This window comes from Euphorbia lathyris, chromosome 5, assembly GCF_963576675.1.
Source record: "Euphorbia lathyris chromosome 5, ddEupLath1.1, whole genome shotgun sequence".
Taxonomy (NCBI): Eukaryota; Viridiplantae; Streptophyta; class Magnoliopsida; order Malpighiales; family Euphorbiaceae; genus Euphorbia; species Euphorbia lathyris.
Window position 1 is genome coordinate 86,369,800 of NC_088914.1, and position 17,155 is coordinate 86,386,954.

At 37.9% G+C, this 17,155-nt stretch overlaps 1 protein-coding gene across 1 annotated transcript; it reads left to right on the top strand.

Moving 5' to 3' along the window:
* Positions 1-10,755: 10,755 nt before the first annotated feature.
* On the top strand, positions 10,756-13,846 carry LOC136231348 (mitotic checkpoint serine/threonine-protein kinase BUB1-like). Its single transcript, XM_066020700.1, has 6 exons — positions 10,756-10,891; positions 10,981-11,116; positions 11,623-11,780; positions 11,891-11,981; positions 12,638-12,870; positions 13,595-13,846. The coding sequence occupies exons 1-5, from the start codon at positions 10,833-10,835 to the stop codon at positions 12,839-12,841; spliced, it is 648 nt and encodes a 215-aa protein (XP_065876772.1). The 5' UTR covers positions 10,756-10,832; the 3' UTR covers positions 12,842-12,870; positions 13,595-13,846.
* The last annotated feature ends 3,309 nt before the right edge of the window (positions 13,847-17,155 follow it).

A 17,155-nucleotide genomic window follows, 5' to 3' on the forward strand; every position in this document is an offset into this window, starting at 1 on the left:
GTTCCCAAACCCTCTAAAAACTTCTCTGAGAAAATGACTAAAATTTCTCTGAACATCTCCGGTGCCGGTCTCTCCCATAACCGCTCCGATGACAATCCCACTTCTCCTACTCAGCGTAATCGCACTGGAGCTACTACGCCGAGCAAGAAAGCTCAAGCTATCCAAGCCACCTCTTCCAAAGGGAAACAGCAGCAAAAGGACAAGGGTAAGAAAGTGGTACAACGCACCTACACTCAAGTCTTCGAGAGTGTGAGGGGGTGGAAGATTGACCACTCGCGGTGGTTCTCACAAGGATTCGTGGATACCGAGCAGCCTTTTTGTGAGTGGATCAAGAATAATGGCTGGACCGAGCTGTTCTCAGTTCGGGATCCCACTTACCCTGAGTTGGTACGAGAATTTTACGCCAACCTAAAAGTCGCCAATGATAACAGGAACTACCTAGCAACTCACATTCAAGGAAAGAACATCTCCATCAACCCAGCATATCTAGCCTCCCTGTTCAAGCTGAAAAACGAAGGAGCTATACTTCGTAAATCTGGTGACCATACCAAAACTGACTACGTTCAGACCTTTTGCAAACCTGAGGGTCATGTAGGTGAAATTTCAAGCACTTCCATGGGTCAGCATCAAAAGATGGCCCATTACATACTGACAAATTTCCTCTACCCTAAAATCAACTGCACCAACTTAGCAACCAACTTCGAGCAGTGTTTCATATGGCACATGCTGACCTACACGCCGATCAATATGCCTGTATTCATAATCGGTGGGTTTCTACGAAGTACAAGAACCCTTAGACTGGGCTCCTTCATCACTCGAATCCTCCAGGATCACAAAGTAGACAAGGTTTCGGAAATCCAAGTTCATGGAACCGAAATTACAGCTGCTGCCCTATTTTGTTTGGCATATGACCTACCAATTGTGCCGAAGGAAAAGGGAAGCTGTCCAGAACACTGAGGGGGCAGTGCCTAAAAAGGGCAGAATACAAAGAAAGAGGAAAGCTGTGCAAAGCACATCTAAAGGAGCTGCCTCTACCCCAAAGAGGATCAAAGTTGTATGTAAAGGAACAAAGCCGATAACTCAGCAAAGTCCGAGTGGATCTAGGTCAGCTTCGAAACGACCTAGGCAAGCTGAACCTGAGACAAAAGAAAGAGAGGTTGATGACCAACCATTAAAGAAGAAGAAGAAGAAGTTCAACTTTGAGTTAAGACCTATTGAGGCCATGCCAATAGATATCGTTGTTCCTCCTAACTCACACTATGCACAGAGTCAAGGGATTGATGCTGAGCAACAGGCTGAGGAAGAACAAGACCAAGACCAATTGGGTGGTCAGTTTGATGAGGAAGAGTTGGATGACCAGTTAGAAGAAGAAGAACTGGATGATGAGTCTGAAGAAGAAGAAAGTGGTCAGGACGACACTGAGGAACCAGCAGATGATGAGCATCTTAAACCAATCAACACTGAGTTGGTTGATGAAGAAGAAACTGAGCACCAAGAAAATGCTCCTGCTGTTCAAAGGGATGCCTCACCCACTGACTCCATTGAGTCTATTCCGTGTGACCCTACTCCTCCGAAGCTTAGGAGACTGAGAAAGAAGAAAGCCTTCAAACCACCCGCCATTGACATCATGGGTGACTCACCGCTGAGGGATGAGATTCCCGATCTTACAGAAGTCCAACTTAAATACTTCTCCAACGCACCTGTGTCTCAGCCAGAGTCTCAAGAAAATCAAGCCTCTGTTTCTCGAAAGGAACATGCCGACTTAGATGCTTCTGCCAACCAAAGCAATGCCGAGCAAGTGCTCGAAGATTCCGCTCCTCAAACTGTTGAGCAAGCTAAGGAATTTCCTGCTCAGGTGGACACTGAACTTCCTAACCTCCCATCACCTAGTCAGCTTCAGCCTGACACTGAGCAAGCAACTCTTTCTGCCGATCCTCCACTTCCCCAACTAAATGTGCAGACTCAAATTCAGTCAGTTTCTACTAATACCAGGCCAGCCGCTGACAATGTTGGGCCTTCCAATAATGAGCAGAACCAAACACTGCCCTTATCCGGTTCTACTCCACCTCCGGCATCTGGGCCAACACAAGATGGATCCTTTAGCTATCTCATTGCCTCTGAGTCTGGTTGAAGAATTGTTGACTCAGCTCATGCTCTCATCCAGGACCTCCATCAATAAAGTGCCAATGCCGCTGAATCTACCATTGTTGAGACAACTCCATTTTCGTCTGTCACTCAGCTTCTTACGGAGATCAAAGGTATGAAGGATCTTCTGAGTGTCATGACTACACTACAATCTCAACAGCCCAGGCAGGACTCTATATTAAAGTTGGCCGAACTCCAGCTGACCATGGTCAACCATATAAACTCATTGCAAAGGGAGTTTCATCAACTGTCAGCTGCGAACTCAGCATATGCCACTTCTGCCGAAGTACATAATCTCTTCAGCCAGCTTCACACCGAGCAAGAGAAAACCAATCACCAGCTTTTCACCTCCTCTCAATGCTCCATTAAGCAAATTAGCGAGGCTGTGCGTCTGCTGAACTTAAACAGACAAGAGATGGCAACTGACGAGCTTAAAACCAACGAGATTTTGAAGTATTCTCGAGCAACTTTCAACAATGTGCGCAAAATCAACGATCAGCGTGAGTATTATGACTCCTCCTTGCTAAAGATGTTTCATCAAGCCTTTGCCATGCTCACTGAAACCATGCACTGGATTGGCAAGTCTCAAGCCGCTGTTTTGAGTATGCTGAGTGTTGCATCTATTGGAATTCCACGATCCATTGTGGATGATGGTGTTCCTATCTTCGATGGAATGAATGAAAGCACGAAAAAGCTGAAGGCATTCTCTCAACGCCTAACTCAAGCTGTAATTGAAGCCACCTTCATTCCCAAACTTGATGATGGGAAAACGGGGGAGAAAGAACAAGCCCCAAGAACTCAGCAAGCCTCAGTTAGTCAGCAGCAACACAAGGGCAATGGCAAACAAAAGTAGCTTAACTTGTATTGTCTAGGATAGCTTTTGTTTTTGAACCCTTATATCTGTGTTCTTTTTGTGAACCTTGTTGTGCTGACTTTAAATTCAAAACAAATTATATGCATCTCTATCTCTTTCATACTGACTACTCTTGTGCGATGCTTACTTAAGTGATTGATATAATTTGTTAAAATGCATCTTCATTAAATCAACTGTGCTACACTGTCTATATTAATTGATGATATGTCTGTTGTGTTGATCATGCATGTTGACCACTTCTTAAATGTCCACTTAACTAAAACTCATTGAACAAAGCATACTCAGCGCTCTCTGATATTTAAATCTTCCGCGTAAAACTGAGTTAAATAGAATATGTTCCGTGAGCTGACCTATCTCTGAAAACTGACCTTAGACTTACTCAATTAAACCTTGAAATGTTTAGAGTAAAACTAAGTCAGTAGCTCAACCCTTACGGGGGAGTTATTATAAAATTAGGTCAACTATCATGGGGGAGCTCAACACTGAGTTCTTCAACTGAATATTTTTGCCAACATCAAAATGGGGGAGTTTGTTGAAACACCTTTCCACATGATTTTAATTTGACAAAATTATTTAAGTAATGATAAAAATATTCTAACACATTAAATTTAAAATGCTTTGATTTATTACACTAATGTGTTTGTTCAATGTTGAGTTTAATTGTGTATAAGACATTAAGATTAAAAAAGCCCAAAGGCCCATCAAGTGGAAGTCAAGCCCAAGTCAACACATCAATACCATTCGGCTTAAGAGTTCAAAACGAAGTCGTATCAACTAAAATGACGACTCAGCAAGAGAAGGATCGAGAAGCCTTCGTGGTAAAAGCTTCAAGAAGAATCTGCTGAGTTGGATGACAAAGCAGTCTGGACAGCGGCAGGCAATGTTCAACTTCTAGACAAAGTATTTCTACTTTGGGAAAAGTTCATAAGGCATAGAAAGCTGTCTCGTGGACCTTTTCTTAAATGGCAAAACATTCTGCCGAAGACTGACGAAGACAGAAGATGCGTGAATCCTATTGGCCAACGACGCTGAGCACGCCCAGAGTGACAACGACAGAAAGCCGTTTCCCTCCAACGGTTATTTTGAAATTCGAAATGACCAGGTGCCTCAAGTGTCACTATATAAAGGCCATCCATTTGCTTCAATCGATGCAGAACTTCAAGCTGTCGAAACGCTGACCAAATTCATACTCGAAGATTCTGTGAGAAAAGCAAATCAAATACCTTACACCAATTTCCATATTATTGTGTAAAAGTCTAGAGTGATTTCCAATCATCTAAAGTGTCTTAGCAATCGTTGTTTAGGACAAACACATTATCATTTCTAGAAGAATAGAAAGGAGAGGCTGAGTACTCGGTTATAGTACTCAGCGTAGATATAGGAGTGAGTAGAGGTATAGAGGAAGGTACTCTTGTTATACTCAGCTTCTACTTGTAAAAGGTTTCGTGCTCTACCTTTAAAGAGCTCAGTAGAGAATTCAAAAAAGCTCGGAACGAGTTCCGGGGACTGGACGTAGGTGGAGAGGCCGAACCAGGATAAGTCTGCTGAGTAATATCTTTCTAACCCTTAAACTCCTTTAATATATATTGCTTGCTATAAAACTGACTAAGTAAAGAACTCACGCCGAGTTAAGTTTACTAAGAAGCTGAGTTCAGGAATAGACTCTAAGTGCTATTTCCTGACTCAAGTAAAGAAGCAGACTTAGTCACAAGTTGACTAAGCTTGTGTCTTAAATCTACTTAGTGACGCTGTGTAAACCTTTTCATAGAAAAAGAAGTCAGCCTCAACGGACAAATTTTAAAATAGTTCCTATCCCCCCCCCCCTTGGAACTAACTTGTCACGTTAAAAGGGACCAACAGGAGCTATATATAGGACCAACATAAGATAAGCTAAAATAGCAAACAGAATAAAAGTCAGCTGCTAGAATAGTCTGCTGCAAATCAGAACAATCTGCAGACTAAGATAAATAGTCTGCAGAATAAAATAAACAGTCTACAGAAACAGACAAATGTAGCACAAGCAGATAAAACTGCTCATAAAAGACAATGTACAATTTTTTATGTGCCATAGAAGACACATGCATAACACTAATTGTTCAGAAATTATTACATCAGCCTTGAAACTCCATATTTCTCCTTCCCCAAGCATGTGGCTCACGTGACCTCTCTTTCTCTCTCCTGGTTTGACCGTTCTTGACTCTTTTAGAACAAGTAGAAACATCAAAGAACCTGCACATATATTATAAGGCTTTATGAATAATAATTGGTTCATTTTAGCTCCAAATTAGGCCTAAATCCCGTGATTACATGGGTATAAAACCAGTTTCCTATCACAGACAGCAGACCGTTCTTGACTCTTTTAGAACAAGTAGAAACATCGAAGAACCTGCACATATAAGGCAAATTATAAGGCTTTATGAATAATAATTGGTTCATTTTAGCTCTAAATTAGGCCTAAATCCCGTGATTACATGGGTATAAAACTAGTTTCCTATCACAGACAGCAGACTGTTCTTGACGCTTTTAGAACAAGTAGAAACATCGAAGAACCTGCACATATAAGGCAAATTATAAGGCTTTATGAATAATAATTGGTTCATTTTAGCTCTAAATTAGGCCTAAATCTTGTGATTACATGGGTATAAAACCAGTTCCCTATCACAGACAGCAGAACACTGCTTCAGTGATATCTAACAATGGGAGGGAAAAAACTAGAAACAAAAGCAAAAAGAAACAAACAAGTTGCAAACTAAAAGGGAAGACTTTTAAAACCCTTCAAAAATTACCTTTAGATCTACTATCCAAATTGAAGTACAGTAGACTCACAAACACGAAACTCTAGAGACCGAGCAACAATCTGAAACCATGTATTAATAATCAAAATGACTCCGGAAAGTTAGAAAGATGATTCTAAATGTGCTTAGAATCAATTTGTAGTAGAAATAATTGAGTTTGGAACCCGAAAACAACGTCTGGAAGTTTAGTGTAACTTCAAGAACTCAACGAACAGAGAATGAAATGTATATAGTTCAATTCTACTGTATTTCATGGTGTTTATGTGTTTGATTTTGTGTTTAATCACTCAAAAGGATGAATCAAAGCAAATCAAAATCCTTCCCAGTCTCTCTTCTTATTTTCTTTCTTTTTGTCAAAATTCCCAAAAAAACCGATCTCCCCTAAAAATGGCAATTTCTGCCCTTTTTATTTTGAAATCACGCGAAAAACTACCACAATTCGAGTTAACAATTGCTGGAAACTGTCCCTCGTAACTGATCGGCTATGGAGGTCGCTGATCAGCAATTAGAAACATCAGTAGCTGACCGGCTACTGACGTGGAAGAGACAATGTTTTGTCTTTGAAAACGACAAAGTTTAATAAAATTGATTTCATAAACTTGAAGATGAGGTTCAGGTCCTGAATCGTGTTCCCATACAACGTGACGTAGAATGCACATATATAAATCATACGCATGTAATATAGTCACATCATTAAGGTCGGAAAATTTTCATGCTCATAGTGGTCTATTGCCTATGCATATCCCATATAATCAGTTCATCCATGGCTCCCAGTTTATGCATTTAGAGACGACAGAAGATGGCCATATTCAGTCCATTGCCCATATCCTGAGTGATCTTAGCAAAAGCCATAAGTTCCACCTAAGAATTGAGAGAAATCTGGGAAGGGCAAAGTGAAAATTCTTGAAGAATATCCTCAATGCTGCCTATTAGAGGGAATCACAACCCTAACTTAACATGGGTATAAATACCCAAGAAACCACGACGTCCGGTGTTCACCTGACAAGAAGAGGAAGGGAGACACACATCTATCCCCTGTAAATCGGGATGATCATTAAGAAGCGATCACAACCTCTTGATATTTAAGGTGGAAGGCTGCTCCTCAGCCCGAGGATAATTTTTCCCCCTTGTCAACTACTTTATTCTCATCAAATTTATCAGCCTCAGAAGGCTTTTTAGAGTTCTGCTTCTTAGGAGTCATAACTAGAAAATAACTGGAAAAAAGAGAAAAAGATCAAAACTACTTACGTTTAAAAGAAAAACCTCCGAAAAGATGAAATCGCGAGAAACAACAAAAAGTTGAGTAGATGAACAAGGAAGGAAGAGGCTCACCTAACACTCCCTTATTTTATATTGCTCGAGAAGTAAGTGAAACGTCAGACGCCATCATTACTAACAAGTAATGATTAGGGCGCATTAACTGCTCCTAACACATCTCTTAAAAAAACGAGGAACTGCAACACATGGAGAACAGAGGCGAGCCTCCGTCAACTTGAAATATGTCCAAACACATAAAAAAAACGTGCTTTAACAATTGCACTTCTGAGCAGATTAATCAATGGGTAAATCAACCATTAGGATCCCGCACAACCTCCTCACTAGTCCCTCATTTTTTGAAAAAACCCCAAATTATCAAAGATCAATCTCACTCATTCAACTTAACAGGTTTTAGTAAGTATAACCTGTTGGTCCCGTGTGATTAGTTCTAGGGGGGGTTAGGAACTAATATAACTTTTTCGTTTTAATTATGCTGACTTAAAGTAATTTTTTGAGTTTATTAACTCAGTTTTGGTCAGCACGGCCGAGTGACGAGTAAGTCAGCTTTAGTCAAGACTGACTAGAACTGTTTTACATATGAGTTGGGAATTGACACTTTGTGGTCAGCTTCTAACTCAGCACTCTGATTTACTCAGTGTCAGCTCAAACAATTTATATGCTGAGTAAATATAGCAAGCAACACATACAAATATATAATGAGAGAAAGGGTTAGAAATAACTCAGCAGACTTATCCTGGTTCGGCCACTCCGTCTACGTCCAGTCCCCAGAATCCTTCCAGGCTTTTTCAATCCACTACTGAGCTCTTTAAAGGTAGAGCACAAACCGTTTACAAGGCAGTTGAATATGCAAGAGTACCGTCCTCTATTCGTATACTCAACTCCACTAAGCGCTACAACCCAGCACTTAGATTTTCTCTACCACTGAGTACTAAATCGAGTACTCAGCACCAATCTCTCAATTATTACAATTGATACAAATTTGTTCTTTTCAGATGAAGAACACTTTAGATGATTACAGAAAATCAATCTAGACTTTTACACAGAGATAGAAATTTGGTGTAAGATCTTTTTCTTGTTTTGATGTGCTTTTGTATATCTGTTCTTTTTCTCTTATCTTTTGGCAAAGGATCCAAGAAGTGTACTTGTCCTTTTATAGTTGAAATCTGAAGACACAATCATTTGAATTCGGATCTATCCGTTGAATTCAAACGGCTCTTTCCGGAGACATTATTCTGGTCAGCTTCAGATTTACAGGCCAATCCTGTCGTCTGAATTCGGCAGGCGCCAGGCTTGTCTTTTTCTCGCAGGTTCGTCTTCTAGCACCTGGTTCATCTTTTAGCTAGAGGACAGTTGACCCATGCGTCTTGAAACTATATCCTTGCATGATTCCAAAGCTTTTGAATTTACGCAGATCACTATCAGATCTTGTCTTTTAGCAAACGGATCATTGGTGTTGTCCTGAAGAGCACTCAGCTTGACTTTGATAGCCGCTGTCTTTGATCGTTGCCATTTACAATACTGAGCTGCTTTTTATACTCAGCTTCCATGGTCAGCTTTGTTGTGCAAGATATTGTTCCAAAGAAGACTTTTCTTCTTTTATGCTGAGTTGCTTTCTACTCAGCTTTTGTGATCAGCTTCATTAGTAAGCTTCGGTTCTGAAGAAGACTTTCCTTCTTTCGTACTGAGTTATTCTTTACTCAGCCCGTGCTATGTTGTCATGCTGACTATGTTCTGTCTTAATTTGATTCCTGTTCTTATAAATATTTTTATACTTAACATTGAACAAACACATTAGTACAATTAAACCAAAGCACTTAAATTTAATTGTCTTAATCATGGATTAACTTAAATCATTTTGTCAAATCAAAATTATGTAGAAAGGTGTTTCAACATAATCCTTTCCGAAGCCAATGCTTTCTTATTCTAAAGAACGATAAATTAGACCGAAGGGGACATCTGATATCAGGCGAATATAAACTTGCCATGTGGCACTTAAGAGACCCAAACCAACACTCGAGGAAATAGAATACGTGGTGAGCCAAAATGGACAATACAACTCCGTATTAGAGACCTCGACTCAAGAAGTCTTAAAAGATCTAGTCAATGATCCATTTGTTACAGCAATCACGCCCAATCTCGTGAATCATGGGTCCAGTAGACTTGAGGAATATCAAGCCCTGATATCCACACGTACGCTCACCTATAGCACACCCCTGCTCCCAAACTCATAACCATCTTCCACCGCTCGATCACAGTATAAATAGAGTAAGTTTAGCCCAAGGTACATTGCTTTGTTCATTCATTCCGCTTATATTACATCTTTGATTTACTGCTGTGTTCATCCTCAAATCTTAACTCAAACTGACTTAGACATCAGAGTGAGTTAGCCGGACAATGGACTCCTTTGACATTATTTATGTCCAACTGCAGGTTTCCAAGTAGACTTTCAAGATTAAATCACATCAACTTGTATCTGACAGACTTAAATATTGGTATTTTAGCAGGTTATTTGTAATTGTGTTAGTAATAAACTAAATATTTTAGATATAGTTGATATTTGAAATGTCTGATGTGATGATTAAATAACGAGTCGAATAACAGTGAAACATTTTATCTAAATTTTATGTTTAAGGATAAAATTGATCTTATTCGCAATATTAAGAATGAAATTCCAATATTTGATACATTAAGGGGAGAAATTTGCACTTTGCATAGCAAATTTGCACCTTATCCAATTTTTATATAAAAAAAGGCTTAATGCATCATCAACTTCTTGAACTTGTCCATAATAGTAGATTGACCCCCTAAACTTGCTTATTTCGTATCACCAGCTCCCTAAAATTGTTTATTCTGTAACAACTAAATATAAAAACCATAATACTAACTCGGATTAAGGTGCAAAAATACCCCTAACGTTTTGGGTCAGGGGTAATTTTACCCCCAACGTCTAAAATTATGCAATTTTACCGCTAACGTTAGAAGCCAAAAGCAATTTTACTCCTAACATTGATAAATTGAGTTAATTTGAGAAATAATTCATCAAACTATCTTCTCGGTCATGAATCTTATCATCTACACTTCACACGTGCGTCATTTTATCAGTAACAAGTCACAAACATATATTGGGATGTGGAAAAAAGAAATATATACGGACTTTTATACGAATTGAACAAAAAATTCAAAAAATTTATAAATTTGATCTTGGGTACTAATGTTCGGGGTAAAATGCACAATTTTAGACGTTAGGGGTAAAATTACTCCTGACCCAAAACGTTAGAGGTATTTTTGCACCTTAATCCGAGTTAGTATTATGATTTTTGTATTTACTTGTTACGAAATAAGCAAGTTTAGGGAGCTGGTGAGACATTTGCAAAGTTCGAGGAGCTAATAAATTTTTATGGACAAATTTAGGGAGCTGGTGATATGAAATAAGCAAAATTAGAAAGCTGGTGAAACACTTACAAAGTTAAAACTAATTTATTATTATGGACAAGTTTAGAGAGTGGGTGATGTATTGGGAAAAAAAAAAAAATATAAGCATAATGTATGTTAGATTGTAGTTTAGGGGTATGAATATAATTTATCCTCATTTTCATCTGAAAAAAATAAAGTTCAAAATATTTAAAAAACGAACCATTTCCATATTTCCCGCATATTTTTCTACTTCTTGCCTCCTTTTCTGTTTCTTCCAGTAATTAATCGCAGCTTGAAGCAAAAGCATCCAATTGTGTACCACAGTTATGCTCGAGGTCTTCGACGAGAGTTTATCTGTTCAAGATCCTCTCTTGCCATGGCTAGTGTACATGCTTCTACTTTTCTTTCGTTCCTTCTAGAATTTCATTTTCCTCTCTGAAATTCCAGATTTGATGAAATTAGTTGTGATTCCAGGTCGATCAAGAAGGCACTCGATAACAAAGCATTTGGCGGTGACCTTAACAAGCTTCTAGTGGACTGTATTCAAACTTTCAAGCACGATGCCAAGTACCGGAACGACCCTAGATTTCTCAAGATTTGGCTCCTCTATGTAATTTCACCTCTTCACTCTTCTCTAAGTGGAATTCATAGATCTGGTTGGCTTATAAAGTAGTTTTGCTAGCTCTGTGATATCGGATTTCTAGTTTTGATGAATTTCCTTTCATTCGGTTGCTCTTTAGTTAATACGAAGTTTTTTTTTTTTTTTTTGAAACAGTTAATACGAAGTTTCAATTGTGTGGATATAAGTTTACTTCTCAGTAAACTTCGATTTGTCATTAGGATATATATATATATATATATATATATATATATATATATATATATTTAATTTATCTGTTGGTTTGAGCTGCTCGAGTGTTTGATGGGATATTGAACAGCATTTGCCGTAATAGAGAAAACAACAGATGCGGGTCATGATTTTCTCAATTTTAACCTGAATTATGCGTTCATATTTCGCGCCTGTGATGTTTATGAGTTGTTATTTTAGGTACTATTTAACGCTGCCACGAAGTTAGAGATTTGATTGAGTTATTTTGTTTTTGCTGGGTTTCGTAGTTGGAAGGTGTGGAGGATTATGAAACTGTTTTCAAAGAAATGGAGAAGAACAATATATGCAGCGACCATTCAGTGCTTTATGAACTGTATGCGAGTTTGCTTGAAGCAAAAGGGAATTGGCAGCAAGCACATGTTGTTTACCGGATTGGAATTTCGAGGTCTTTCCCTCTTGTTTTTCACATCCTTTTGGATGGGTTTTGCTTGCTTTGATCTTTCTCTTGCATAGAACAGTAGAAGTTTTCTAATTCTGGTTATTTTGTCATTACAGGAAAGCCAAACCCCTTGAGCGATTGGAGGTTGCACACTCTTTATTTCTAGATAGAATTACTCACAGGCTAAAAGCTTTTTCACTTAAGAAGGTACCAAAACTGACACTGATAAGAATTACTGGTATGGTTATTGTTTGTGCAAATCCTCACCAAATTATAGTTGCTTTCTTTTGACTTGTGAGTAAGACCATTTTACTCCTTTTCTTAAAAGAAGTATGTATTATATTCATTATGCAATTAAGGGTGCTTAGAGTTTAAAATCCGTTATTACTGATGATGGAGTATCGCATGGTTCTCTAATCCAAATGCTAGATTTAATTTTGTTTTGCTAATTTTTGAGAAATGACTGCATCATCATGCTTTCATGTTTGTTTTTTTGATCCTCGAGTTGATGGAATGGGACCTTGTTCTTGTTCTTCTTTTTTTTTTGCTTGCCTTCCATATTTGTTCTTTACTTCTTTCTTGGATGTAATAATTGATATAACATCTATGCTTTTACTCCAACTGCTTATCTTTTAAGCACTGTTCTATGATTTGCTTAGTCAAACATCTGCATCGCAGTTAGTCTTGTTTGATGGAAATCTCATATGGACGCCTAATACAAGTCAAAAAGCCCAGTTAAATTCATCTGGGCTCCCTTCTGTTTCCTTTTGATAAGATATCGTGATTGCAGGTTGCTTCAAATTTATATAGTTATATTTGCAGGACATGTAAAGATTGACCATATTGCATCTGGAATTTTGCAGATCAATGGTGATGAATCCATTCCACTGGGGGGGAGTTGTGTTTATCCATGGTCAACCTCCACCAGAGAGGAGCTGTGGAAGAAGATACACCTTGAAATTCTGAGATATGATGTAAAAGAGTTCACTATTATATTTACAGAGGCAATATTCTGGATGTCCAAACGTCTGAAGAAATCATTTATGGGTCCATTTCTCTTTGATTAACTGCCAGCTATCAGAAATGTTGCAGACAGGTAAGTTTTCCTAATCGCGATTAGACTCTTAAAATGATCTTAGTTCCACTAGAATCTTACGATTCAGCTCTATTTCGAGCCGAATCTATAGGGTGAATTTAAATTGTAACAGAATCTTACAATTCAATATGTCGAATCATAGGATATTTGATTCAGCTCTATTTCGAGTTGGATCTTCCTCACTGTTCATTAAAAACTTCTACAACACTAACTACTAAATCCACTATCTTCTAGTATGATTGTTATTTTCAACTCAAACTAGTTTCACTCCATCATTGTCAAGTTGACACCAAGACAAAAAAAAAAAAAAGCTCAAACTCTCATCTCCACTAAGTTATTAAACAGACTCCGATTTGTGAATTAGTTTTATTAGGATTGCGGTTGCATTAGGTTTGAATTGTATGTACTTGGTTGATATGATTTCTTTTCTTACAATCAAATTGCATTTCTAGACGTATATTTGATAATATTTTGAGTTCAACACATTAAATATTTTATTTTTTATATTTATATGAATTTATACTGGATCTTACAATTCAAGTCACGATTCACAAAATGTGGATTTTGATTCACGAGTCGAATCTCGATTTGGCAACTATGGTCCCACTATCTGGTGAAATTATTGGCGAAGTGAGTTGAGTATATACAAGTTAAAAAGAATTATCAGACCTGTTGAAAGTATATGATGCTAAAAATGGCCTTTGTAATTTTTTTTTTTGAGCAGATACCTGATTTGAATCCAATTTAGACCATAAATAAATAGTAAGCGTGTTAATGAGCCATGGTGGTGAGTTTGGAATCGGCTCGACACATCAACGAGCCAAGCCGAGCTTCCTTGGATTAGGCTTGAAAGTTCGTAAACAGGCTCAATTGATATTTTAATTACTATATTTTTTTGTCAGTTATTTTATATGTTAAATTTGTTGTAAACTTAAAACTATATGGTTGTAGACTTTATGTTAAATTTGAATTTGTTAGCAACTATATTTCTTTAATCTTATAATTTTGTTTAAATTTGTTCTCAATTCATGCCGAAAGATTCCAATGTCACAGTCACCATTGGTAAAGCATTGGCACGTCTTAAGTTAGTCACCTGGACATTTCATATAGAAAAATCACTGGAATATTGACGTGACAATTATGTTGGAAATGACTAACTTTTATGTATGAGATGATAATAAGTTGTTTCTGACATGGTTGTCTCGTCACTATTCCGGTAATTGTTTGTCTAAATTTGGTTTGAACGTTTGCTAGGAAGGCATATTTAGACAATTTTAATGAAACGTTTGTGGAGGAAATTTCAAACTTGTATTTGTGAACTTTATAAATCATGGAGATATCGATAGTTCTTTTATAAGTCCGTAGCCTTAAAACTTTTTCAGATTTTATACTGGAGCTACTTCTGATCTCTAAAATAGAGCTCTCTTCAATCCAAATTTCTCCTTAAATAACCAAATTAATAACTACGGGATTGTGGTAGAGTGGTAAAGGCTCTTCTTCCCTTAACCAAATGTCCAGGGTTCGATCCTCGTCTTTGGGAATGGAAAGAATTCCCGTGACTAGCAGTCCCACCCATAGAGGTACAACTTTCTACGTGCCATAAAAGGCACATGCATATCACTATTTGTTCAGAAATTATTGCATCAGCCTTGAAACTCTATATTTCTCCTTCCCTAAGCATCTGGCTCACGTGACCTCTCTTTCTCTCTCCTAGTTTGACCGTTCTTGACTCTTTTATGAATACTAATTGGTTCATTTTAGCTCTAAATCAGGCCTAAATCCCGTGATTACATAAGTATAAAATCGGCTTCCTATCACTGACAGCAGAACTTTGTTTTAGTGAGATCTAACCATGGCAGGGAAAAAACTAGAAAGCAAAAAGAAACAAACAAGTTGCAAATTAAAAGGTAAGACTTTTAAAACCCTTCAGAAATTACCTTTAGAGCTACTATCCAGTTTGAAGTACGGTAGACTCACAAACACGAGACTCTCGAGACCCGAGTAGCAACCCGAAACCATGTATTAATTATCAAAATAACTCCGGAAAGTTAGAAAGATGATTCTAAATGTGCTTAGAATCAATTTGTAGTAGAAATAATTGAGTTTGCAACCCGAAAACAATGTCTGTAAGTTTACTGTAACTTCTGGAACTCAAAGAACAGAGAATGAAATGTATATAGTTCAATTCCACTATATTTCATGGTGTTTACGTGTTTGATTTTGTGTTTAATCACTCAAAAGGATGAATCAAAGCAAATCAAAATCCTCTCACTCTCTCTTCTTCTTTTCTTTCTTTTTGTCAAAATAAAAAAAAAAACGATCTCCCCTAAAAATGGCAGTTTCTGCCCTTTTGTTTTGAAATCGCGTAGAAAACTGCCACAATTCGAGTTAAGAACTGTTGGAAACCGTCCCTCATAGCCGATCATCTATGGAGGTTGCCGACCGGCAACGTTAGTAGCCGATCGGCTGCTGACGTGACAGAGACAGTGTTTTGTCTTTGAAAATGACAAAGTTTAATAAAATTGATTTCATAAAACTTGAAGATGAGGTTCGGGTTCTGAATCGTGTCCCCGTACAACGTGATGTAGAATGCACATATATAAACCGTACGCAGTCTCATCATTAAGGTCGAAATTTTTGTGTGCTCACAGTGGTCTGCTGCCTATGCATGTCCTATATAATGAGTTCATCCATGGCTCCTAGTTTATGCTTCCAGAGACAGCAGAAGATGGCCCCATTCAGTTCATTGTCCATATCTTGAGTGAGCAAAAGCCATAAGTTCCACTTAAGAACCCAGAGAAATCTGGGAAAGGCAAAATAAAAATTCTTGAAAAATATCCTCAATGCTGCCTATTAGAGGGAATCACAACCCTAACTTAACATGTTGGGTATAAATACCCAATAAACCACGACGTTCGGTGTTCACCCGACATGAAGAGGAAGGGAGCATCTATCCCCTGTAAATCAGGATGATCATTAAGAAGCGATCGCAACCTCTTGATACTTAAAGTGGAAGGCTACTCCTCAGTCCGAGGATAATTTTTCCCCCCTTGTCAACTACTTTATTCCCATCAAATTTATCAGCCTTGGCTTCTTAGAGTTCTGCTTCTGAGGAGTCATAACCAGAAAATAATTCAAAAAGATAAAAAAAAACTACTTACGTTTAAAAGGAAAACCTTCAGAAAGATGAAATCACAAGAAACAACAAAAGCCTGAGTAGATGAACAATGAAGGAAGAGGCTCACCTAACACCCCCTTATTTTATACTGCTCGAGAAGTAAGTGAAATGTCAAACGCCATCATTACTAACAAGTAATGGTCAGGGCGCATTAACTGCTCCTAACACGTCTCTTAAAAAAACGAGGAACTGCAACACATGGAGAACAGAGGCGAGCCTCCGTCAACTTGAAATATGTCCAAACACATAAAAAAACATGCTTTAACAATTGCACTTATGAGCAGATTAATCAATGGGTAAATCAACCATTAGGATCCCACATAAACTCCTCATCAGTCCCTCATTTCTTGAAAAAAAAAAAAACTCCAAAATTATCAAAGACCAATTTCACTCCTTCAACTTAACATGTTTTAGTAAGTATAACGCTTCCCGAATCCAATGCTTTCTCATCCTAAAGAACGATAAATTAGACCGAGGGGGACATCTGATATCGGGCGAATATAAACTCGCCACGTGGCACTTAAAAAGACCCGAACCAATACTCGAGGAAAGAGAACATGTGCCGCATCCATATCCAAGCTGGACAATACAACTCCATATTAGAGATCTCGACTTGGGAAGTCTCAAAAGACTCAGTCAAAGATCCATTTGTTACAGCAATTACGCCCAATCTCGTGAATCATGGGCCTAGTAGGCTTGAGGAATATCAGACCCTGATATTCGTACGTACACTCACCTATCAATAAGTGATGCGTAGCACACCCCCAATTCCAAACTCATAACCATCTTCTACAGCTCAATCACAGTATAAATAGAGTAAGCTTAGCTCAAGGTACATTGCTTCATTCATTCATTCTGCTTATATTACATCTTTGATTTACTGTTGTGTTTATCTTCAAGTATTACCTTAGATTGATTTAGGCATCAGAGTGTGTTAGCCGGACAATGGACCGCTTTGACATTGTTTGTGTCCAGCTACATGTTTCTAAGTGGACTTTCAAAATTCAATCACATCAATATGTATATTGACAGACTTAAATACTGATATTTTAGCAAGTTATTTATAATTGTGTTAGTAATAGACTAAATATTTTAAATATACAGTAA